Source organism: Lactuca saligna, chromosome 6 (assembly GCF_052625555.1).
Source record: "Lactuca saligna cultivar CGN05327 chromosome 6, ASM5262555v1, whole genome shotgun sequence".
Taxonomy (NCBI): Eukaryota; Viridiplantae; Streptophyta; class Magnoliopsida; order Asterales; family Asteraceae; genus Lactuca; species Lactuca saligna.
This window is the reverse complement of record NC_136422.1, coordinates 149,427,172-149,454,632: the sequence shown is the minus strand read 5'-3', so window position 1 is coordinate 149,454,632 and position 27,461 is coordinate 149,427,172. Positions and strand designations below refer to the sequence as shown.

Here is a 27,461-nt window from a genome sequence, read left to right as displayed (position 1 = left end):
AATATGGGCGGCAGTCTCTAAGGCATACCCCCAGAATGAGATTGGTAGCATAGCTCGACTCATCATGGAACGAACCATATCCAACAAGGTTCGATTACACCTCTCAGCCACACCATTCAACTGTGGTGTCCTGGGAGGTGTCAATTGTGAGACAATCCCACATTTCCTAAGATAGTCGAGGAACTCTGAACTAAGATACTCACCTCCTCGATCGGATCGAAGCATCTTAATGTTCCTGCCCAATTGATTCTCGACTTCCTGTTTAAATTCCTTAAACCTCTCGAAAGTCTCTGACTTATGCTTGATTAAGTAGACATATCCATATCTACTGTAATCATCAGTAAAAGTCAAATAATAACGATTAGCATCCCTTGTGGCATGTTTGAATGGTCTACACACATCCGTGTGTACAAGGTCCAACAAACCTTCACCCCTCTCACACGAGCCTGTGAAGGGTGACTTTGTCATTTTTCCAAGTAAGCATGATTCGCAACTATCATCTGACTTTAGATCAAACAACTCCAAGACTCCATCCTTTTGGAGTTGGCCTATGCGTTTCTTGCTTATATGTCCAAGACGACAATGCCATAACGATGCTTTATCCAAGTTATTATTATTAGTAGAATCAATACACAAAACATTATTTCCTAAGTTATCTACAACAGATACAGCTTCATACACACCATCACAAGGTAATGCTTTAAAATAAAAAACATTATTATAGAAAACATCTATAGAACCAACTTCATTATTAAATGAAAAGGTAAACCCTTGTTTGTACAAAGCATGAAAGGAAATAATATTTCTTGCCATTCCTGGCGAATAACAACATTTATTCAAATCTAAATTAAACCCACTACTTAGCGATAAAGTATAAACTCCAATCTTGGTAACAGGTGAAGCTTTCCTATTCCCCATGATCAAGTTTATTCTTCCTTGCTCCACATTCTCACTTCTTCTTAGTCCCTGCAAGTCACAACAAATATGAATACCACAACCGGTATCAAGGACCCAAGATTTAGAATGGGGTGAGTTATTAGAAATGATAGTGTAAGTACCTGCAGGGTTGGGTTTGACTTTCCCATCCTTCACATCCTGCTGGTACTTTGGGCAGTTCCGCTTCCAATGAGACTTTTCATGACAATAGAAGCATTCAGCCTCTTTTGGGTCAGAAGAAGGAGTGACGAAACCTTTCTTGGTTCCACTTGAAGAAGAGCCATCAAGGGTCCGAGCCTTGGTACCCTTTGAGGATCTCTTTTTCTTCCTCCATCGATTTTTCCCAATTGCCAAAACCGGAGTTGAGTTTGGAGTAGGGGTGATAGCAACCGACTTCCCCTTAAGACCTGATTCTGCGGTCTTGAGAAGTCCCTGAAGTTTGCTGAGTGTGACCTCTTCCTTATTCATGTGATATATCATGCGGAATTGATCATAGCACGATGGTAAGGAGTGTAAAATGATATCTATTGCAAGATCCTCAGGGAAGTTCACATTAAACTTCAGCAAATGATCCACATACCTTTGCATTTTCTGCATGTGGCTCGTGACGGATTCCCCGTCCTTCATCATGGTTGTTATCATGGAGCAGATGATTTCATACCTCTCTTGTCTTGCACTTTGATGGTATCTTTCCATCAAATCTTGGTGCATTTCATAAGGGTAGAAATCCTCATAAGACTTTTGGAGTTCCGATGTCATCGTGGCCATCATGATGCAAGCTACTTTTGTAGCATCCCTTTCATGTGCCCGAAAGTCAGCGATCTCCTGAGGAGTTGCAGTGGTCTCATCAATCTCCTTTAGCTCCTTGTCAAGGACATATTCTTTGTCCTCGTAGCGGGTAATCATCCTGATGTTTCTGATCCACTCATTGAAGTTGGATCCATCAAAGGTGACTTTCCCACACAAGTTCATAAGGGTAAAGGAGCCATTAGGATTAGAGCCAGAAGCAGCATTGTTTGAAGACATCTTGAAAAGAAGATAACAAGATTAGTTTAGATATAAGAGAGTCCTTAATAAAACACCCAAATGTAATATTAAGGCTAGGATCCAATCACAATATAATATAACTTAGAAGAGGTATGTCGTAATCTAAGCTATACCATATTTGAAAGGTAGGTGAATGACGATTCACCAATTTCCACCACGAAAACCGAAATGTTTAAATATTAGGTTTTTGATTGGTTCTTAGAAATTCCTAGATTCTTTGAGATTCAATGAACTTTTCAAAGGCATGTTTCAATCTCGAGTGTGCCCTACAAGTTTTGTGACTGGGATGCCGAGGATCACAAAACGAGGTGTGAAGTAACCATGCAAATCACTTGGTACCCTTAAAGTTTATCACTCAATCGATGTGCCGGTAAACCACACACGCTCCATCGATACTATAATAAACCTTAAGTCACCCTTTACCTACCTTGTTAAGTCCAAGTTAGTGTGCCAGTTAACCACACACGCTCCACCAACGACTTAAACAAAGTGTAAAGTGTAATTTCATGGATTAGCACCTTATTCACATTTTTCCTAAAGTAACTAAGATTGGGAATTTAATAAAACATTTAGTTACTTTATAATATTCATCATACTTTGAATGAGAATTTATAAGTCCTTGTCTTACCCGTTCGGCTAACGACCCTCCACCGATCAAGCAAGCGGTGGGTGAGAGTGGACACCCATTAAGTCACCATTTTATAGGCAACAACCTTATACCCACCTTATAGACCGGCTTCATGAATGAGGCGTACTAGCGGTAAGACGACGTTGTTCTTATACATATATATATATATATATATATATATATATATATATATATATATATATATATATATATATATATATATATATATATATATAATTATTAAATCATAATAATATAAGTATAAGGGTTGAATTTTAACTTTTAAAATTCTAAGGGTTGGAACTAAAGTTTTAACTTGACTTTACTTGTTCCAAAACTTGAGGGCAAGTTTTGTAAACTTTCAAAACTTTTCATATCTTGTAACTTATGAGTTTAATAGAGCAATAAAATGAAGACTCTTCATTTTTCTAACTCTTGTGTTTTTTTTTAATGGTTTTCAATCCAAGAGACTTTTGGTTTTCCATAACTTGAGGACAAGTTATGGACTCCACTAAATCACATTATGATCATGAATTAATCTACCACATAGGTTACAAATAATTCCTATGATCATCTAAACATCATAAGAACAAGATCATGAACATGAACAATTTCATATATCAAAATCACACTTAATCTTTGTAATTTTGATAACTAGTTGTTGTAAATGAGTTAGAAAAGACATTACACCTTCTAAAACAAGTTTTCAAGTACCAAAACAGTTTAGGGTAATGTTTCTAATCCATTTCCAGCAACTAAAGTCGAAAAATTGCACTCTGTCGACCCTACTCGCCGAGTGCATGAACCTACTCGGCGAGTAGGTTGAAGATACAAGTGGACTCGGCGAGTCCATCAGTCAGACAGCAAGATTTCGACTTTTTCAAGCATATTGCAACAAGTATCAAACAAACAAGCCTAGGCTCTGATACCACTGATGAGTTTTGAGCATTCTAACACTTCCTAAGTGTACATGCAACCCTAATAAACCTTGGATCTATGTTTGTCTAAGATACATGCAAATAATTATTTTTCCAAGGCTTATATCCTAACTAGCATGGCATGGGGAACTTGAATCAAATAAAGCTAGTAGAAACACTTACCTTGTAGTTGTAGTTGATTGCTTGGAGTTTTAGAGCCTAGCACCAATAGTGTGGATGATTCAAATGAAAGTCACAAATCACCACAAACTTGGAACTTTGAGAGAATAGTCACCACTACTCTTGAAATCGGCCCTCACCTTAACATGTGTCAACTAGTCATGATTTCAAGAGCCAAAGCCTCCTTTATATAGTGTGGTGGATTAGGGTTACATCCATGTAAACCCTAATACCCATGTCTCTTCATTTCCATGAGATCCATGGGTTAAAGCTCCATGGAGTATCCATGGACTTCTCCATCCAAGCCTAGCCCATTCCAAATAAGCATAAGCCCACACTATATAAATATAGAAGCCCATATTTAATTAGTAATATCTTTGATCACTAAATTAATCCTAGATTAATTATAGATCACTACTAATTAAATAATATGATCTTATATTAATATATTAGAACTTATAATATATTAATAAATCATAACTTGTACTATTCTCAAATATTATCCATAAATTGTTCGGGTGAAGTGCAACCCAAATGGACCATGCCGGGTCGGGTCAAGTACATACCAAATATAGTTATGGACTTAGACACTATATCCATCAGTTACATCATCCCCATTATCTTCTTTATTCTTAAGTATCTTCTCTAAGAATCATCTATTCCTTAATATTTATTCCTTAGGATTATCCTAAGGAATAGGCACGAAGTACATCGCTGCCAGGGTTTATATAACAAACACTAAGTTCATAGTTGTCGATGTTATCTGTTAGGCACTAAGTCTATAGCTGCCAATATTCATCTATAGAGCACTAAATCCATAGCTGCCAATGTTTATTTGTAAGGCACTAAGTCCATAGCTGCCAATGATCATCTATAGGGCGCTAAATTCATAGTTGCCAGGGTTTTTAGAGTACATCTGGTGAACACATCGTTCACAACACCTAAAGGTTGCGATCCTGCTAACATTCCACTGGACTGTCTAGAATAGTCTGTAGTTGTCATCTATACTCTGTTAGATGACTGCACCATCGTTTGGGTCAAGGTTTCTCAGCATCTTTCACCTCTCATCGTCTATATAATCTTTCATCTATCATCATTCATCTCATCTTTAATCTCTCATCTCATCTTTTATCTACAAATCTTTACTCATCATAATTATAGGTATAAAATACGTATACAGTTCAAATCAAATAAAACATGTATATTTTGTTCATCCGGCATAGATATCAAGAACACAGATAATATGCACACATAACATATAATTTATATTAAATAATTCATATCTATGTGTAAGATGAAAGTAACTATGCACTCACTTGTTAAAATGATGATTCCAAACTCGGGCAGCACTTCGTTTCTAACAATTTTATTTTCCTTCGACGAAACCTTGTATTATTACCACTAGATTTTAGTCTAATATTTATTGTGAGAAATATTGTTTTTATTGTATTATATAAGTGCTAAACAATAGTTTTCAACTACTATGTACAGACAGGGATCAGACATGAAACACCAGAGGGCAGGACCATTTTGGCATTTAAGCTGTTCTGAAATCCAACAACCCAAGCGACCCTTTAAACCGGATTCCCCGTACAACGAGAAGTTCAAAAGACATTATAACACTTAATATTTGATAATACTCAATACATATATTGTTTATAGGTTCATAATAACGATAATAAACTTAAACATAAGTTATACTTAGAGTAGGGTAAGCATAACTTACTTTCAAGGGGGTTTGGCTAGGAGTCGGGCTCTACGGGGGAAGAACTTATGAACCGAAAGCTCTTCTTCTCGGAGCCTTCTGGCACTCCGGGACTAGCCTCTAGCATTCGGGAAGTTCTAGGGAATTGGAGAGGCTAAGAGGGGTGTTTGAGAGAGAAAGAATGGGAAAGGTGTGAGTTTTTTGGGGTGATCCTCGCCTTTATTTATATGTTGAGTCTGGTGCGAATGCGGGCCGTTCCCTTACTGAACGTTGGGAATTCATGGCCAGGTTTCAGCATCTGGTGCCAAGCCGTGGTGAGGAAGTAGTGGCTCAAATCGCGCTACGTGTCACCTCTTGGTTATTCCAAAAACTAATTATCTTCTAAAATCCATAACTTTCACATACGAGCTCCATTTTTGACGTTCTTTAGATCCGCACATAGGTATCCATGGGATCTACAACTTTCCTTTTGATCCATTGACTAGTTCTTGACCAATTTTGAATTTAACAGTCTGAGAAGATTATACTGATAACGACCATGTAAATTTCATAACTTCTGCATACGGACTTTGTTTCGACTGTCTTTATATATTTGAGCTTCTATTAATGAGATCTTCAATTCTCATTTAGGTTGTGTCGGCTAAAAATCGTTCGATCTAAAATTTGATTTCCGGGCTGTGCACTGTTATGCTAAATCTTAGAAAAATCATAACTTCCTCATACGAAGTCAGATTTGGGCGTTCTTTTTATGTACATTCTCGGTTTAACGTATACTACGATTTTTTTTAGATTACTAAGGCTAAAAAGTATTTTATCGCAAACTCACTTTTTACGTCACATAGCGTCGTGTCGGGTTTGGCGTAAAACTTCGACAAATCATAACTTCTTCGTTATAACTCGGATTTCAGCGTTCTTTATATGTACGAAATCCTTGTGACATATAATATAACTTAGTTAAGATTATTTATTCTAAATAATCTTCTTTCAAAAAGTCATTTTTGACGCTTATTGTCTCTAAATTGACTAGCCCAAATCTGTAGGCGTTACATAAAAGGAAAATGGCTTCAAAATACATATCATTTACTAAGTAACAAATAGTAAAATTTGACAGCAAATATAACATTATCATAAGGTAGTGGAGTGGTTTCATTGATTTGCAATTATGTGATCATACAACAATATATATATATATATATATATATATATATATATATATATATATATATATATATATATATATATATATATTACAAAGGATAAAAGCCATGTCTTGTCTATACAACGTCCATATCTATTCATATTTTGGTCTAAGCTAAACATAAAGGTGCATTTGAAGAGCGAACTTCTTTTTTACATCATAATTAAAAAGCAAACTTTACTTTTCTACGGATAGCAACATAACAACAGTTGCTTATTCTTGAATCAGAAAACTAATTACAATTTCTTTCTTTTTTAACCTTTTGACAGTTGTTTGGGTTAACAATATCCTTTTGTGACAAAATCTTTTTATCTAATAAATATTACGATTTCAACCATTGACAACAACTTGCAATTTTTTATTTGATTTCCTTCAAGTACCAAATAAAAACTTACTATATTTGATCAAGCCTTTTACTATTTTTATCGGTCCTCCTATCTAATGAGAACTTCACTACATAAGCCATTAACACAAAAATGATAAATCATGTTTAAAACTCATAAAATTCGAAACGAAATGGGTCTGCCACTTTATAAAACGTAATCATAAAATAAAATTAATAAAAACATTATAATTTATAAAACTTTGAAGAGAGAATTTTTTTTAAAAATGCAACATCAATCCACATTAATTTTGCTTGAAATAAATCTTCGATTTATAACAACTTGTAAAATTTCTTTCCTTTATTAAGATTATGTTTTGATGCTTACCTTTTTCAGCATGAGAACCCTATCTTGCAGCCCATCCGTTGCTCTATCGTTTCATTGTTCATCAATTTTATTGGAAGCGTAAGAAGATGAGGCTCTAATACCATCATCTTCAAATTCATCAAACATATAATATATGTTTCCACGCACATCTCTATATTAAAACAATGCTAATAAACAACTGATATACGCTTAACCAAGACTTTGCAAATTTGAATAACATAAGATCAAATTTATGCAAAAATGATAGAATTCTTGTGAGTTGTGATATCATAGAAATTGATGTGACTACCAATGTGACACTGTTTGTTTTCTTAATGTTTGTAATCTATAATAACATATGGCATGGTATACTTGCATAAGACCCATTTTGTTTAAATCTTCAATCTAGAAACTAAGGCATGTTGATTAATGAATTTATCCTGGGAAACTAAGATTTAATCAGGATGCGGATGGACATGTAAGAACTTGTAATAAAAATGATTAGAAAAACATATGATTATCATTATCTATCTATCCCTAAAACTAATCAATTTAGTATCTTCATCTTGAATGATTTTGGTTATAGGCAATAAACACTTTCAAATCAGGAGTTCAAACAATACCTAAACTGATTCCAATAAAACACAAAGCCATAAAAGGAATAAAACACAAAGCCATAAAAGGAAGCAGAATACTAACAATTTTATAAGAATCGAGGAAAAAGTTTACTTGAATATAATCTCTACCGACAATATTAAGCATTTCGTCGAGCAGGTAGTTGACGAATCTTGAAATAGAAATTTTGATAAAATATAACATCCATAATGGAATTTATGTATAAGAACATAACACAAAGATATAATTGAAGTCATAATTTTAAAAAGAAATGATTGCAAGGGCTAAATCTTCAAACAAACCACGATAATTGCATATGATAAAAATGAATCCTCCATTGACAGAGGGGATGACAAACCTAACTTGGAGTGGGTTGGAGAAAGAAGATGTGCATACAATTAAATCTCTGATTCCATATGAGATCATAGGATGCATCTGTTGGTAAAGACGAATTTTTCAGGTGGAGCAAACACAAAGACGGTCATGAGATGATCAAAAAGCTCACCAGTAATGATGATGACTTATTGATATGAAAATCCTGACAGAGAAGGAAGAATCCTGAAAGCAAGAGTAGAATTAGGATTTTGTTCATCAAATTTGAAACATAAACAAATTGGTATACGATTGGCAGGGAGGAAAGAAGCTTCAGCAGTTCGAGATGGATGATTACGACACTTCCGTGTGTGTGTCGATGATAGGAAAAAAATAGAGACGTGCAAATGAGAAAGAACATTACTGAATTAGGGCACTTCCGTCTGATTCATTTTATTATTTGTGAGTTTTAATTGTCTTTATTAGGTTTCCTAATTTTAAAAATTTTATTTTTGGTGAGTTTTAATTGTCTTTATTAAGTTTCCTAATTTTAAAAATTTTACTTTTGGTGAGTTTTAATTGTCTTTATTAGGTTTCCTAATTTTAAACATTTTATTTTTGGTAAGTTTTAATTGTCTTTATTAGGTTTCTTAATTTAAACCTAAGATAAGTTTTAAAAAATTTATGGACAAAAAGTAAAAGAGTTTGAGCAAATGATGATGTAGCAAAATGATCCAAAAATGCAAAATCTAAAAATAAAATGCAATTAATGAATATGATTGTTGAAGATGATGTAATCTTTTCTATTATACATATAGATATTAATGATTATTCATTTATCCGTGAATCAATTCATCGAACGGGTATTAATAGTGACTTTATAATGCTTGATAAGAAAATTATATAATTTTGATATAAAACAAATTAAAATCAATTAATCTTTTTTGTTTATTACACCGGTTAAGACGGACACAGATATAAAATAATAATTAAATAAAAGAGTTGGGGGATAACATGTAGATGAATCCATTGTGTAATTTGCTATAAAATACTAAAATAACTAAAATAATTAAATGTAGTTGACTTTGAATGATTAACTCCTCCTGACCTAAACTTCGGACAGGTACTATATATAACCACATGGTTATATATGTATGTATGGTATTCCATATAGCATATATACGGAGTACTTGTAAAATGTATTCTATTACTTTTTGGAGTCTGTTTTCTTCATTCGAAAATCAAAAGACTGACGACGCCTTTCGCCATGGATAATACTGTTGCCGAAGAAACTGTGATCGTTGAGGTAGAACCATCCTTAGACACCAACCACGCCACTTTCAATTTCGCCATCGCGATTTTGTTTAAAATTGCTTATCAAATGGAACCTCTCGGTGTCCTCTGGATCGACTATTACCCACGAATATTTGGGGAAGAAGCTGTAATCATGCTCCCATCGCCACTTAATTTTATTATCCTTGGTTTGTATGCTTTTGCAGAAATCAAGTCGCAAGGGTCTGAATTCCCTTTTGGCACACACCCTGGGTCCGTCAACGTGGCGATTACAAGCCTGCTCTTTTATGGTTTGGCTTCTGCAGCTGAACATTTCATTTCTGCCTTACGTCTTCCACCCCCTTCGGTTTATGCCATAATTGCTCGATTGGGAAGAATAGGTTGTTTGTTGATTTTGGTGGCATCTCTGTCATCTTTGTTCTGTCTTTGATATTTCCATATCTCTTACTTGATTTAAGTTGCCATAGATTGATGCCTCCGAATTTGTTTGTTGTTCCATTTAAAACAGATATAGATTCCTCTTCACCCATGTTGGCTAGTTGTCATGTGACAATAGGATTTTGTAACACCCACCTTGCTTGTGATTGTAAACTGTAAGCCATCAGTTACCTGTGTCACTGTTTAGTTGTTTGAAGTTAATTAATAAACTATCCTGTAATTATGGCTCCGATGTTACACATTTATGTTTTTGGAGGGAGAAACAACTAAAGAATGTTGGTCCCTTGGGATTCTTAGGCGCTTTTGTGTCATAGTTAGACGATTGCTGTTTTATTAGCTTCTGTGAAATAATATACTAAGATATAATCCAGTTTCCGACATGGCAGAAAAAACCTTTAGATGACACTCAGAAATACCCAAAAGAATGTGTAGTGTTGGGTTTTATTAGATTAATCATGCTGGAAAACTTGTTTCCATAGTAATTATTAAATCACACTTGTGAGCAGCTTATTGGGAAAAGGTTAAGGATGCAAATTAAATTGTCTATTCCGATGTATGCGTCCATGTTAAGAGAAAAAGACTTGTACATGCTATTTTTAGAGAGATATAACTTATAAGATACTATGAGAGAGATTTGGTTCATAAAGAAGACACAAGTATCTAGATCACAGAATATGTATGCCATTGACATATGATATCATCAAGGTTTGTGTGCTATGCCTTGTGATTTTTAGTTATTTATCATACAAAGTTACCATGTTTCATTATTTAAACTTTATAGTCGCTTGTTTGGGTTCTTCAATTTTGATCCGAGTCGAAACTGTCATGGAACCTAAATCATTTGATTTGAATACACATGACATGCAATTTGCTATGTTGTAGTTGTCTCTTTTGTTTATGCTCCTTTGTCACAAATGTTACTAATCATAATCCTTAGATTCCTTCTTTTTCTCTTTTTGTCCATTTCACACCTATCTTTTTTCTTCTTTTGTAGTTCAAAAGCAATGGGCATCACAAATTTTGGAAATTGAGATGAAAAACACCTCTACCCAGGTCATCATGACCACATGATTTGTCCCCATTCATCTGCAGAGTATGTGATGACAATCTACCGAGACTTGTATATCAATACTGGGTCAAATGGGTTTCAGGTATATGTTAGTGGGATCTTTGATAGTCATATGTTCTGTTTTTACTGTTTCATCTTTCATTCTGGATATATAATTATATTATAGATGGTCTTTACTTCATCCTCTTAATTTATTATAACTCCACATCTACATGTAATTAGTAATGTCAACTCGGTAGAATGGGTAGCTAGATGTTGATTATATTGAAACCTTGCTCCTTTTTAAGATTTCTGCATCTTATATTTGTTGCTAGTAATTAAATATAGTTTGTCCCCATTCATCATGTTGTCCTGCATGCAGTTCTTTTTGTCTTCTGTGTTCCTTTGTAACAAGCATGGCCTAAATCATGAATTATGTTATTTATTTTTATTCTTTATGGAATTTGTAGTCTTATGTAGCTGAGGGACCATTTCTGCTATAAATTCCAGTCTCACCTGCACTCATGCCATTATTGGTTGCTAGGGAAAAAGATGGTTTACAGGTAAATGCTTTCCTGGATCTTTCCAATCCCAATTATGTTCTATATATGTATGATGTTTGATTCTTTCATTCTTGATATATTTTGTAGGGGGAATGTTGAAGAATGATTCAAAGACACAATTGGAAATTTGGGTGTGTTATGTTGTGGACTTGATTCTCTTTTGAAAGTGTTTTATGTTTCAGTTTTCTAAATAAGCATGTATAAAGGTTGTACGTTTGGTATGTTTAGATGCACAAGAAATAAAAACCATTCTCATTTTTTTTTTCCTTTAACTTCTTCTTTGAAATATTACTCCCAACACTTGGCTTAAAAATAGGTGTTTAGATGAAATCAAAAATACCTAAATGAATGTGTGATGTAATGTACGATTTTACAAGATAAAGATGGTCTGATAAATGGTTTCCATTGCAGTTGTTACAAAATCACACGCGTGAGTTGTGAGTAAGCTACTGGGTATTCATGCTTCATTGATGTACTGGATATAAAATACTATGAGTGAAGTTGGGTTCATAAAGAAAACAGAAGTATGTAGATGACATGTTAATGTGATTAAAGATATGTATGACAACAGTAACTTGTATCGAGGTTTCTAATGATATGGCTTGTGTTTTTTCTTACAAATGTTTTTGGACGGCAAACGATTTTTAATATTACAACTTAGCAACAAGATAGAGGCATAAAACAAAACAAACAGGAAAACGGAAAATAAAATTTCAAGAACAATATCACAACACCAACTAATCATCTCAGGGGGCTGTCTTTCTTCTTCCTTTCTTCTTTCTTGAGTTGATCCAAAAATGGGATAGTATTTGTACCTCGTTTGCCAAAGTTGATTGGTCCTTAGGAACATGAGAAGACATTATGTGCCTGTGAAAGTTCCAAACCACCCAAATAAACACAATCATGATTGCTTCTTACAGGGTCGATCCTGAAAAATTAAATATATATCCTTAAAGGCCCATGACGAATTAGAAAAAAATGACCGTTATCGTTATTATAAGTTTTTATTTTTAAATAAAAATATATAATAAAAAAATTGGCCCTATGTAGCTGCCCACTTTGCACCACCTCAACGCCCCCCATGGCTTCCTGAACATGTTTTAGATGACCATCGGAGAATATGAGGTTCCTACATTGAACAAGATTAACTATCTAGGAAACTCTAGCTGAGAATGATTTCCACCTAGCACATAAATGTTGCCAAACCTGTTTAGTTTGCTAGGGACGAGATGGTTCCAAGGGCAATATTGTGGGGAAGATGAAAGCATGAGGTTATCAATGTAATGGTGAAAAGAAGAGATTGTGTACCTCTTAGATGGTTCTAACAGCCACACCCACTCACCAGTAGTGACCTGCGAGAAGCAAGGAGAAGACTTGGTGAAAGAATGGTTGCTACTAGCAAGAGTTTAAGGGAGATTAACAATCCAACCCCAAGTGTGACTTTTCCTCTTGGCTCTTGATGGGGTGGTGAACCCACTTGTTGAGTTTTGATTCAAAAATTGTATTCTAAAAACATTAAAAACAGAAACGGAAGCATTAAAACTTCAATAAACTTAAAATCATTTTAACCCACCAACGATCCTTTTGCATTCTGTCACAACTAGCATTTTAGCTAGGAAATTCTGTTTCCATGTAAACATCAACTACTATAAGACTTGTATTCTAAGTGAATATCATACTATATGTTAAATTGAAATCATCCATTTGAAACAAAACTCCTAAATGAAATTCAAAACCTAATACAACACCTCTCATATAGTCAACTATGGGATAGTATTTGTACCTCGTTTGCCAAAGTTGATTGGTCCTTAGGAACATGAGAAGACATTATGTGGTTGTGAAAGTTCCAAACCACCCAAATACTGAACCAACTTTAGATGACCGTTGGAGAATATGAGGTTCCTACATTGAACTAGATTAACTATCTAGGAAACTCTAGCTGAGAATGATTTCCTCCAAGCACATAAATGTTGCCAAATTTGTTTAGTTTGCCAAGGATAAGATGGTTCCAAGGCCAACATTGTGAGGAAGATGAAAGCATGAGGTTATCAATGTAATGGTGAAAATAATCCCCAAGTTTGCTCCTTTCCCATTTAGTTTAAGGATTGTTAATGTTTCTTAAATGGCGAAGTCTTATTCTGTTAGTCCCACGACTCGACTTTCTAAGTTTTCTTTTTTAATAGGCTGGATTAACATAAAACTTTGATTTTTCTTGTTCCCTAAACTAGCATCTAGCTTTAGACTAAAACGACATCTGAATTTTCCCACTAGCTGTTTGTTAAAATGCTTGAACAAAATATTTCATCCATTCATTTGCACATGATATCCACTGATAAGTCTTTATATCCATTTGAAAATTAGCCAATGTGATTTCGTTAATATGGTTTGTATTAGTATAATAAGGTCTTTATTTTCTCTATTTTAATTAGCTTTGCTTATGGTTTGTTATTCTATAAACATGATGATTTAGTTTTATTTTCTTTGCATTAATTTCATACTCTTTAAGAATAATCAAAACCATTATGGGAGAATATTTACGATATCATTCTTGCATAATAAACATGTTTTTTTTTATAGCTATTAGACTCTAAGTAATATCCTATTAGAATAAAGTATATGTATTCTCATAGGATATTTTGTACTGTATTCTGTTAGAATTTATTTGTATAAATGAATTCTGTTAGAATGTCTTTAATAACCTTGTTAATAACAAGTATATTTGTTTAACTGATAATACTAACAAGTAATGCATGTTATTCTTTCAGAATGACTCTAATAATGAATCAAATATTAATCATACAAGAGAAAGACTTGAAATCGAATTCAACATCAATTATATTGCGAAGAATTACATCTTTACGATAATAAATCACATTTTCGTAAGAATAGTTGGAATCAAATGGACCATTGAAGAAGCAAGTGAATTTGTTTAATAATTGTATATTTAAGAATTCTATTTCTTAAGAAATTTACTCATTTTTGATGATATTCTGGTAGAATCTATATAACTATATTAAAATGTATAAGACTATTAGTGTATACGAATATGTATTAATTAGTATTTAAGTTCGAATGTATATGACGAATAAAATCATAGACTGACTTGGATGTATATGAAGAATATGTAGAATTCTTAAACACGGTTAATTATAAAAAAATATCTGAAGTGGAACTATATTTTGTAAGAATAAATCGGAAGTATCGTTACGAGTTTATAGCTGACATTCTGTCAGAATGACATAATAAATTCGGTTTATTATAAAAAATTATGTTATAATTAAAATTGAATTGATTTAAAAAATCCAGAACTTTAAAATTAAGAGATTTAATTATCCCTAAAAATCCAAAATTTTCCTTTATTAATATAGGTTAATTAACTAAAATACTATTATGTTGAAATTTGCATGATATGGTACATGTTACCCTACTATAATATCCTATACATTCAGATCATGACAATTGATTCTATTCCATCCGTCGGTCTAGATTTGTTCGTACGAGTACACAATAGATGCTAGAAACACATGAACCTATATATATATATATATATATATATATATATATATATATATATATATATATATATATATATATATATATATTATAGGGAAATGATCAAATGAGAACACCTAAAAGGTTGAGAACGCAAGAACAAGTATATTCATTTATGATTCCATTTATTCATTTGTGGATAAATGATAAATTTTTACACATAATCAACATGAATATGCTTTTTCTTTTCAATTGAAATTAAAAACGTAAAAATTTATCATTTCTCCACAAATGAATACATGGAATCACATGAGTATTATACTTTGTTCTCGCGTTCTCAACCTTTTTTGTGTTTTCATTTGATCCTACTCCTATATATATATATATATATATATATATATATATATATATATATATATATATATATATATATATATATATATATATATATATATATATATATATATATATATATATAAGGTAAGGTTCAATAGAGAACCGCTATTAACAAGGAGCTAAATCATCAACCTCGAGCGTTGGAAATCATAATGATTAACGGCCACAGGAATAAATGTACATTTATACATTGGACACACATACACAGGATTATACCAAAAAAACTCATCTTTTTTTTCGTTTAAATTATTTTAGGCTATGTTATTTATTGAGAAAAAAACGAATATACCATTGTTATATAAAAAACAATTTTTTATTTCGAAAAAAAAACTCACTTTATTTTATTGTTTTTTTTTCAATATTTATGTTTATTTTTATCAAAAAAAAAAAACTAACTAAATATACCAAAAATCTCATTTTTTTGTCCTCTATTAAAAACATCAAGATCGATAAAAAAAACTTGATTTGTCAAATTCACATTGTGAATCTGAACTGTAAATATTTGAATTTTAATATTCACAACGTGAATCAGACTTACTATTTTAACTTTTTGATCATTCACAAATTAATTTATAGAAATTTACTTATGATTCGAAATATATTTCTATATAATTTTGTAATATTTTTACGTTTTGATTACCGGTAAATTAATTTTGTAAAATCAATAAATAAGTTTTTTTATATTATGAATATGAAACGTATATAATTCAGTTTTGAAAATTCATAATGTGAATTTGATTTACTATTATTTACAAAAATAAATTTAAGCAAATTCATAATATTTTTATATGATTAACCCGTAATATTTTTCCTAAGTTTGAATGGGTACTTCGTAGAGACTAGAGAGTAATATAATTTTAATATAATTAAAATTGAAAGTATTGTGGTGTCGGCTTTTTGGGTATACGTCACCCGACCCGATTCCATAGTTTCGTTTCGCTCTCAGGCTTACGTGGTCCATGACGGGAACGGCCTACCCACAATTTTCACTTTCATACCACTATTTTCCATATTTTCCACTTTACCCCCTATTTAATCACTACCAATTACCAACACTCGCTAACTTGTCTACAAACTTTAGCTCGCCAGTTCCGTGTCCAGCAAATAAGTAAAGGGGAATTCTATACGAATTGGAACTTAAACTCACGAACCATTTGGTGGTTCTTTCACATGCCATTCATTTCTTTTTTAATATAATAATAATATCTTTATATAATATGAATTTTACTTTCTTAAATAACTTAAATATTTTTAAATTCATCCTTTATACTTTTATAAAAATTGCAATTAATACCTCTTATTTATTAAAATTTTAATGTATATTATTATCAATATATTAAATAGATAATGAAAATATTAAGATTTATGTTATTTTAGACCTATTTTGTTATATAATCGAGCGGTAAAAAATCATCTAATTTTCTATTTATTTATTTCATAGTGATGTGACTTCTAATTAGTAGTGTTATTTGGTCGTGTTTTTTTTGTATTTTCGGTTTAATTGGGTTTTACAACTTAAAACTAATCATAACTAAACCAAATAAGATTTAGTTAATTGGTTTTGATTAATTCTGTTACGGTTTATTCTGTTTGGTTTACCGGTTAAATTGAATAAAATTTCACATGTAACAATAAATATTAAACTAAAAACATACTAAGCTTTTAACAAATGAAAAAAATATACTAATACATATTACAACTTTAAAAATTAATATATTACAACTTTATTTGTCTAAAACAACATGTTCACGAGTACGATTAGTGGCCAAAAACTTATCACATACACGTAGTCGATCTTTATAAGGAGTAGTTCGTCATGTTGCACAAGTGTACCTGAAATGATGCCATTGTAGCGTGATAATACGCATCGAGTATCCTTCATCCAATGTAACTTTGATGTAATGATTGTTATTAACATATCAAATTGCTATGGCAACACGTTCATACTACACTGGTTGAATAGATCGAAGTGGTAGGTATGTCTAACTTCTTGTGATAGTTAAAAATGTAGCATTACATTGTATCTTGAAGCAATGAAGATATACATATGTAACGTTATCATCCAATATTCTTTAGGCGCTGGACTGCTGAAAAAATTCAAATCGTTGTAATTATGAGATCATTATTCGGTTCCAAACATGCCAACATATTCTGCCTTGTATTTCTTTAAATCCTCAATTAAGTCGTATAGAATATTAGGCCATGCATCTTCCTTCAAACCAAGACATAAAACTATCGCTAACAATCCACAGTTTCTATCACTGAGAACATCTTGTACCTATGTGATATAAGGAAGAACTATTTTTGGAAATTGATTAATGCATCGATGTTGAGGGTACTTATCATATGCATGAGTACTATGTATTGCTGGTTGTTGGTACATGGGAATATCTTTTTCAACATTTTCCAATGGAGGCGAACAAGAACGCATGCGTTGTTTGTTAGGTTTTGAAGGTGGATCAACATGGCTTTTTCCAAAAAAAAACTTATTCTTTGAAGAAGGACGGGTGCGAGTATTTTGGTTAACAACAGATTCGCATAATGATGTTCTTAAAGCATGATTATATTCTTTAACTTTCGTAATAAAAACTGATGTTTAGGCTTAGAAAAGAAAGTTAAAACAATCGCTTTGAAAGAAAATATTGGTCCGTTAAAATATAAATCATACTTTATAAATAAATATTTTTTTGCCATATGTTACACTCTCATTGATTTGGCCACATGTTATTTTGTGGTTATTTTCAATTTTTTTTTTCACATGACATTTTGTGGTTTATATTATTTTATTAATTTCCACATAATATTTAAATGTAATAATTGAATAAATATAATAATAAATACGTATCAATTTCATTAAGTGATTTCTTTCTAATTTCAAATTTTCTAAATTAAAGTTTCATTAGTTTCTTTTGTTTATTTATCTAAATTATTTGTTTAATTAAAAAAAAACAAACAATTTAATTTTAATAATTCAATATTTTTCTATTTTTTTCTTATAAATTTAAATTTCTCAAATGTTTAGAATTTTATTTTTTTTCTTTAAAATGAAATCATTTAATACATGAATCTTACACCTAATTACCTAATTGGTTATAAAAAAAGGTTGTTCTTTTTTTTTTTCTACGTTTAGAAACATAGGATATTGTGGGATAGTTTTAATTTGTATTGATCTATAAGGACTAAAAGTGATTGTCTAAAACTAAAAAGGATATGAAGTCAAAATAAACTTTAAACAAAAGGAATAAAGTTGTATTTACCATACCATAGACGACCCAAAATTAGCTTTCGTCATTCATACACTCGGGTCAAACCACACTTTGGTCAAATATTAATCATGGCACTATTTTTATTTAAATAAGTTTTGGAAAGAAAGTAGCAGCGGTCTTACAAAGTCAGTAAGTCACAACCCACCCTTCTTTTTACCATAGACGAAAATGCCTTCCGCCACCGATAATCCCGTCGACGAAGTCGTGGAGGTAGAACCACCCTCAGAAGCGGACACTCTTAATTTTGCCATAGCGTTTATGTTAAAATGCATCGACCAAATCCTTAATGTACTGGAACCTATAGGTCGCCTTTGGATCAACTATTTCCCACGAGCATTTGGGGAAGAAACTGTAATCATGCCCCCATCATCACTTACCTTTATGATCTCTTGTTTATATGCTTTTGCAGATATCAAGTCGCAGGGATCCGAGTTTCCTTTCCAAACACATCCCCGGTCCACCAATTTAGCTGTTACCAGTCTGCTTCTATGGTTTGGCTTCCACAGCCGAACATATCATTTCTGCAACCCGTCTTGGTCCCGCTTCAGTTTATGCAATCATTGCTCGTTTGGGAAGGATATGTTGTCTGTGCATTTTGGTAGCATCTCTGGCATCTTTGTTCTGTCTTTGATGATTTTATATCTATTACCTGATCTAAGTTGCAGTATACCTGGCCTCTATTTGATGATTTGCCTCAGACCTTGTTTGTTGTTCCAAATAAAACTAGATTTAAGTTGCTGTTTACCCATGTAACATTTTGTGCCATATCATTTAGGTTTGTGATATGAACCATGAGAGCTCTTTATAAGCACTTGGTTTTAGTTGTTTCGAGGTTAGTTGGACCAATCTACTCTCTTGGGTACGACATAACTTTGATTTGTTCTTGTGAACCATGTGTCTTTTATAAGACGTACACCTTTTGTACCATGCTAAAATAGTTATTTCCCAGTATCACTGGTTCAGTTGTTTTGGAGCTTATATGGACTTTTTTTTTTTTTTTTTTTTTTTTTTTTTTTTTTTTTTTTTTTGTGGAGTAATGGTATTCTCTTAGATTATATATCTATATCTTTGTCAGCTTTTTATATATGTCCATTGTGTTGCATGGGATGCCCAAATTTAGGGCTTCTGGTTGCTCTGTTTACTTTCTATGTTTATGGGGAAAAAGAATTAAAGAATGTTGGGCTTGGGGGTTCTAAGATGATTTTATATCATAGTTATTAGATTGCTCTTGCCTTTACTCAAACATAGGTGCTTCTTGGTTAATTAGCTTATGTTAAGTATATATGTCGGAATGGAATGCATTTTCATGGCTAACAAACCATTAGAATTGGATGACAATCACAGATACTCAAAAGAATGTGTATTGTAGGATTTTATAAGATAAATCGTTGTCTGACAACTATTTTCCATGGTAATCGTCACAAAATCACACTTGTTACTTAGTAGCTAATTCGGAAAATGGTTAAGGATGTAGATTAAGTTGTCTATGCTACTAAATACATCATGAGAGTAGTAATCCGTAACAATACTCTGTTTTGTATCGACTGAAATCATGTATTTGAGTCGTCAAGATTTTGATATGAAACTAAGATTGATCATTACATTCTTTCTTTATATCTTATATAACCTATCCTTTTTTTTTTCCTTTTTCTGGTAGTTAAAAGCATTGGGTAGCATGAACTTGGAAATTGACACCACCACCTCTACCAAGGCTACAACCACATGGTTTGTGCCCATTGTTCTGCTGTGTCTATCGTGACAATATATTGAGATGTAAATGGATATTGGGTCAAATAGACTTTCTCTACAGTCTTTGATACTCTATTAATGGTTTGCTATGTGTAGGTTATGTTTGGTGACCCTTTTGTTTTTGTAGGAATCGAGTTTAAAACCCAGCCTGATTTTCCCTTCAGAATGTATTATGTATATATAGCACACGATCATTAAGACTTGCATAATCAGTTTCTTGTGTGGCTGACTGACACTTCATCCAAACATGCATATTGTGTCAAATAGAGTTTCTCTGCAATCTTTGATTACACTAGGATTTTATAAGATAAATCATGGTTTGATAACTGGTTTCATGGTAATTATTACAGAATAGCACTTGTTGGTAGCTAATTGATGTAGATGCTATGAGAACATTTCTTGAATACACATATAAGCATGTTGCTCTGTACTTGTCTCTTCTCTTCTTTTTATGCTCCTTTGCACAAATGTTACTAAACCGGTTTGTGTATATTTGTTTATTTCTTACATAACCAATCTTCCATTCCAAACGTAGTCCAAGATCATTAAGACTAGCATCATCAATTTTCCTAGCTAGAAACCTTGCTAGCTAGATGTTGATTATATTGAGGCCTTGTTCCTTTTTAAGATTTTCCGCATCTTGATTTTATTGCTAGTAATTTAATATAGTATGTTACTCTTTACTCTTACTCACATGTTTACGCATTAGATTATATATATTTCTCCAACACTTCACTCAAAAATAGGTGTTTGGTGTTTGCTAGTAATTTAATATAATTTTTTCCATCTTGATTTATGTATCTCTTTTACTTATCTTCTTCTCTCGTACTCGGGATTAACAGAAGCAAAGGCGGTAGTGGCTGATTGTGCTCGCAACAAGGCAAATATGGTGGTGTTACTTTGGCGCTGATATAAGAAGAGAACAAATACGAGTTGAGAAAAATTAAACCTGAAACGAGCAATAAAAGATGCAGACATAAGCCTCGCCATACGTCGATTTTGCTTGTGTGTCGGAGAACCAGGCGGAAGATGGCTTCTAGAGGCCGATAACGGTTGACAGAGAAGGACACCGACAGTGAGGTTGGAACGTAGTTGAAAAGAAAAATGGGTCTAGGTTTAGAAGGAAATGGTCGTATACTTTTTAACTGTTGTGCCAATTTATAGGATATTATTCTTTTTCTTAATTAATTAAATAGTAATAATGTGTAATTACCATTATAGTTTTGTTATATTAATTATCTACCATATTTAAATATGAAAAGGTATTATATAATACTCTTAAATGATTTATTATTTTCTCAATTCTCATTGGTATATATATATATATATATATATATATATATATATATATATATATACTAGCCGTTACCCGCGCATAGCAGCGGGGACAAATAGTTTCTTTCAACGATATTTTTTTAAAGAAAAATGTTATGTTCCAAAAGAAAGTTCATGCCGTGGGTGAGAGGAATGACGGTAGTCGTGATAGTGGTTGGTTGAAGGCGGAAGGAGGCAGAGCGGCTGTGGTGGTGGTGGTTATACTGTCTTGGTTACTGGTTAGGGTTCTTCGAGAGAGTGTGCGTATATTTCTTACTTTGAAGGGATTACGAAGATAAATATTATGAGATGGCTTGTTACCAATGTGAGAAAAAAGATCCTCTATAAATTGTTGACATTGACCGCTTCAAATGGCTGAAGTGTTGAGATTGACGGGTTCAATTTGCAAATTAATTTTTCTATTAATTTGATACGAGATTTTTAGGGAATAAATGATAAGGTTAAAGTTTTAATATTATTATATTATAAATGGGTTGTACTTCAAGCTTAATAGTTTGGACGTCTTAAAAAATAATATTATTATATTCAATTTATTTATAGAAATAGTTAGATTTCTTTTATAAGTAGTAAAGATATATGACCAAGGGAATGAATGTATACTTATACATTGGACACACTCAAGCACATATATCAGATTATACAAAAAAAAAAACTCACATTTTTTTTTCGTTTAAATTTTTTTAGGCCATGATATTTATCGAAAAAAAAACAATATGTCATTTTTCATTATTTTTCATCGATTTTCCAAAGAGATACATATTGATATATAGAAAACATATTTTTTTTCGAAAAAAATAACTCACTTCGTTTTGTTGTTTTTTTTTCAATATTTAGGTTTATTTTTATCACAAAAGAGTTAAATATACCAAAAATTTTAATTCTTTTCCTTTATTAATAAACATCAACATCGATAAAAAAAAAAAAAAAAAAATTATTTGTTCAGATTAACATTGTGAATCTGAACTATAAATATTTCAATTTTAATATTCAAAATCTGAATCTAACTTACTATTTTAACTTTTTGTTAATTTTAGTGAAATTTACCTATGATTTGAAATATATTTCCATGTAATTTTATAATATTTTAACTAAAAACTGATAAATTAGTTTTATAAAATCAAAAAATAAATTTATTTATATTATAAATCTGGACTGTATATAATTCAGTTTTTAAAATTATAATGTAAATACGAGTTACTATTATTTACAATATTATTTACAAAGTAAATACGAATAAATTCACAATCTTTTTATAGGATTAACCCATTATATTTTCCAAAGTTTGAATGGGTAAAAGCTTCACATAGAGTAATATAATTTTAATATAATTAAAATTCAAAGTATTGTGGTGTTGGCTTTTTGGGTATACGTCACCCGATTGTATAGTTTCGTTTCGTTTTCATATAGTTTCGTTTAGTTCAATGTTCCAAGAAGTAAAAACACTTGAATATTCTTTTTTGCCGCCGTCCAAAAAATAAATAAATAAATAAATATTCTCGGTAACCTCTATTGCTCGCGGCTCCTCACTCACCCTCTCAGGGTGGACGGAATCGTTCCCGTCTAACCTACTGAAGCCGCTGAAACCGCCAAACCAAAGGTGGAGAGAATCGTGATCTTGCTGAACCCGCTGAAGTTGGATCCCTCTCAACCTGGCTTCCCCATTTTCCTTCTTTGCTTCCAACCTCCAGAGGTTTCTTGAACCCGCAAACCCTTCTCTTTCTTTCTTGCTCTCTTCCTGCCGATCTCTCTCATCCTCCTTGGTCAACCCCGCTCAACCCCTCCATTGCTAAAACCGCCATGATACCATCCACCCTCAGGCCTACGTGGTGACATGGTCCATAACGGGACGGCCTACCCACAATTATCACTTTCATACCACTATTTTTCCATATTTCCACTTTACCCCCTATTTAATCACTACCAAGTACCAATTACCAACACTCGCTAACTTGTCTTCAAACTTCAGCTCACCAGTTCCGTGTCCAGTTGATAAAACATTAAAACCATCCGGCATGGTTGCAACGGAGGAGGTCGTGGTTTAGGCGGCCACGAACCAAGACCATGCATACCATCAGGGGCGGAGCCAGGATTTTAGGATAAAAGGACTTATATCTTAATAAAATATTAAAATATTTTTATATCCAAAACATCACAATAGAGACCGTAAAACTAAAAAAAAAATTCATAAAAAAAAAATTGTCTAAATAGGAATTACATTCATCTTTAGTATTATCACTAACTAGATATAATTTTAGGTCATACACATATTCTATTAGTTTGAAAAAGGAATCAATGGTTCTTTTCATATCCGTGATTTGCCTTGTGATTATAATAAACCAAATTACTAATGATATTAAGTTATTAGTTAAAAGTTACAGAAAATGAAACATGCTATAAGAATTAATGTTTACCTTCTTTTGATTAGAGAACTGAAATCTCGTAGATATAGTAGTATATCTAAAAATGTTTTCTTAACCGAAACAACTGAAGAATAAAATAGCTATGAACAATATTGGTTAATCATCAGTTACAAATTCTATATATGAAAAATGAGGATGCAATCAAAATATCTAGTGAATAATTGATAATAATAGAGGTATAATCACTGGCCAATTAATATATATATATATATATACACACAGGGCCGGTCCATACGTTTTTAATGCCCTGGGCGGAAAAACATACAAATGCCCCAATATTTGAATTAAATCCATGGACAACATAAATTTTGCAAAACAAAAATACAAGCGAAGTTTTTTTTGACCAAGTACATATTCATATGACTTAAAACATCACTAAAACATTGTCTCCACACATATTTTGAATCAAAAATATAAATTTTTATTACATAGTTAACATTAGCTGTTTCAACAAACTCATTAGAGCTACCAACAACATCAATGACAAAATCATTCCTTTGTCTTACAAAGTATTTATACCAAGATTCCTATAAGTAATCCTCAATATTTTCTATCTTGAGTGTGGCCAAGGGATCTGGTTTAATGTCTTCGACAATTAACAAATATGTCATATAATAATACCATGTAAAAAAGAATAAAGACCACAAATATGTTTCTGGTTAAATTTGTTTGGCATGAATATATGCAATTTTCGGAGTACAATGATTTGAAAATGGATAACCATAAAACATCTTAAGTTGCATTGGTAATTAATTTGCAGAAAAATATTATGCCCAACAAAATTGTGACAATTTTGTGACAATTTGTTTTCAAAGTTCTAGATGTGCTCTTTGTTGCCTAGTGTGTATCTGATATGACATTATGACCTGTGAATGAGGAAAATAAAAAATCAGAATCAAATTGAAAAAAATACATTTACATCTGCTAGCAAACACACACTATCTCTAACTTCAATATAACATCAAAATTAGAATACTCAAAATTGAAAAAGTACCCTTCGAATCCACTTTCACAATTGGGAACAATTCATCCACCTGAAATCAAAAGTAAGTTATAAGTACACCTAGAAGTAGGGCTACTAAATTGGAGCTATAGTCGACCCATCAAAACAGAACTAAATTACTAAACTTACAAAACAACAATAAAGCAACTTATTCACAAAAATCACAAGTCACAAGTGATGTTTATGAGTTTTAGATAGGAGAAAAGAGAGATATCACCTTATTCACAAGAAATCAGGATAGTAGAGAGTATCTGGAAGTATTTTCTTGTGTTATTGACAGAAAACGAGAGATAAAAGTTTAGAGAACTTACGGTTCTTCGAGTGTTTCTTGACAAAAATCGGGAGACGCTATATTATTACGTATCTGAAAAAGAGCGTCCTCCTGAGTCCTAACCAATCGACGATTGGGAAATATAAACTCATCGTCTTCTACTTCTTTTACATCTTGACTTTTGTTCTTCCTAGGCGACGCAGGATTGAGAATTGAAGAGTTGAAGCGAGCGACACAGCCGATTGGAGATGTTGAACTCGTTTTTTGGGCCAAAAATACCTACATGTTTGGACTAAACTGATGCCCCCTCCACTTTGCTGCGCTGGGCCTGTGCCCAACTTGCCCAGGTATTGGGCCGGCTCTATATATATATATATATATATATATATATATATATATATATATATATATATATATATATATATATATATACTAGTCGTCTACCCGCGCAAAGCGGCGGGGCACGTGAGTTCTTTCGGTGATATGTTTCCATTACAAAATTGTTATGTTAAAAAAAAGTACATGTTGAAGACAATATAATCAAACTATGGTGTTATTTGTTACATCATGCATCAAATAACCAATAAAAAGCAACCAGTCAAGACGACACAAAATATTAATCGTGCAATACTTCTTTATACACCACATTTGCTGTATAAACCCCATCACCTTTTGAATTTTCGTTAGGCTTTACTAATACTTTTGTATTGCAACGTGAAACCCCTCTGGACAATGCAACATAAAGTTGTCCATGCGAGAATACTGGTTCTGGAAGATAGATACCTACATATGGAATTGTTTGTCCCTGAGCTTTATTGATTGTCATTGCAAAGCACAATCGAATAGGAAACTGTTTCCTCATTAGAGGATCGATGGTTGCTACTAATTGCTTGTAACTGGTATTGGTTTCATATCGATGGATGTGGATTCGCATATGAAATCAATTGTGTTCGCATCTATGAAATCAGTTCGCATATGACAACAATTGAGTTCGCATTTGGTTTTGTGGGTCAAAACAGTTCGCATAAGAAGTTCACGATTTGTTTGAGGTTAATTGATTTTGATTTCGCAAGCTTGGAGTCGGAGATCTGGATTGTGTTCGCATCTATAGAATGCGAGGAGAATTTAATGGTGATATTCAGTTCGCATTTGGTGACACAAGTACGTGGTTGATGATTTTTGGTTGGTTCACATTTGAAATTAGTGGGTTTCGCATTTGGGTTCGTATCTGGGTTTCTCAAACAACTGAAATGCGAATATGAGACAACTGATTAATTTCTCAGTTAATGCGATGAAATGCGAATGAACTCAAAGACAGATGGATGCAAGATGCGAAGAATTTGAATGAAAATGCGAAGTTTTTAATGTATAAATGCGAATTGGGGAAGAAAGCTTAGAGTTTCGCATTTGGCACCTGATCTTTTCAAGAAATAATATAAGTGGTCCAACTTCGCAAAATGGGGTCATTTAATCAGAAAATCGATCATTCTTCAAATATGACATTTAATCAGAAAATCGATCTAAAAATGAGACATTTGGTGTTTATCGATTTTTCAGGGTCGACGGGTTGTATGAAAAGCGAAGGCTGAGTAATTGAAAATTAGAGGATCGATGGTTGCTACTAATTGCTTGTAACTGGTATTGGTTTCATATCGATGGATGTGGATTCGCATATGAAATCAATTGTGTTCGCATCTATGAAATCAGTTCGCATATGACATCAATTGAGTTCGCATTTGGTTTTGTGGGTCAAAACAGTTCGCATAAGAAGTTCACGATTTGTTTGAGGTTAATTGATTTTGATTTCGCAAGCTTGGAGTCGGAGATCTGGATTGTGTTCGCATCTATAGAATGCGAGGAGAATTTAATGGTGATATTCAGTTCGCATTTGGTGACACAAGTACGTGGTTGATGATTTTTGGTTGGTTCGCATTTGAAATCAGTGGGTTTCGCATTTGGG

At 32.5% G+C, this 27,461-nt stretch overlaps 1 protein-coding gene and 2 long non-coding RNA genes across 6 annotated transcripts; 2 read left to right on the top strand and 1 right to left on the bottom strand.

Annotated features, from left to right (window-relative positions):
* The first annotated feature begins 9,403 nt into the window (after positions 1-9,403).
* LOC145000008 (uncharacterized) lies at positions 9,404-11,834 on the top strand. Of its 4 annotated transcripts, none has more exons than XR_013661085.1 (5): positions 9,404-9,533; positions 9,727-10,663; positions 10,953-11,109; positions 11,477-11,569; positions 11,657-11,834. XR_013661085.1 is itself a non-coding variant. In XM_078959147.1 (5 exons), exons 1-3 carry the CDS (start codon positions 9,495-9,497, stop codon positions 10,987-10,989), a joined length of 528 nt encoding a protein of 175 aa, XP_078815273.1. In that variant the 5' UTR covers positions 9,404-9,494; the 3' UTR covers positions 10,990-11,109; positions 11,477-11,569; positions 11,657-11,834. The 4 variants fall into 4 exon arrangements, 2 of the variants coding, with proteins under 2 accessions (XP_078815273.1, XP_078815274.1); XM_078959147.1 differs by having other exon boundaries at positions 9,404-9,900; positions 10,029-10,113; XR_013661084.1 differs by having other exon boundaries at positions 9,404-10,663.
* A 6,981-nt stretch (positions 11,835-18,815) lies between these two features.
* On the top strand, positions 18,816-21,701 carry LOC144999636 (uncharacterized). The gene is made up of 3 exons (XR_013660948.1): positions 18,816-19,321; positions 20,381-20,448; positions 21,315-21,701. It is a non-coding gene; the product is annotated as an uncharacterized LOC144999636 (long non-coding RNA).
* Positions 21,702-24,822: 3,121 nt separating this feature from the next.
* Positions 24,823-25,747, bottom strand: LOC145001885 (uncharacterized). Its single transcript, XR_013661744.1, has 3 exons — positions 25,542-25,747; positions 25,222-25,261; positions 24,823-25,093 (listed from the first exon to the last, which is right to left on the bottom strand). It is a non-coding gene; the product is annotated as an uncharacterized LOC145001885 (long non-coding RNA).
* Positions 25,748-27,461: the final 1,714 nt, after the last annotated feature.

Coding starts and splice junctions, on each gene's coding strand:
- LOC145000008 (XM_078959147.1), top strand. CDS start 9,495: ATGGATAATACTGTTGCCGAAGAAACTGTGATCGTTGAGGTAGAACCA. Junction 9,901..10,028: donor TGCTCGATTGGGAAGAATAG/GTTGTTTGTTGA, acceptor CATTTAAAACAG/ATATAGATTCCTCTTCACCC. Junction 10,114..10,952: donor CTTGCTTGTGATTGTAAACT/GTAAGCCATCAG, acceptor CTTCTTTTGTAG/TTCAAAAGCAATGGGCATCA.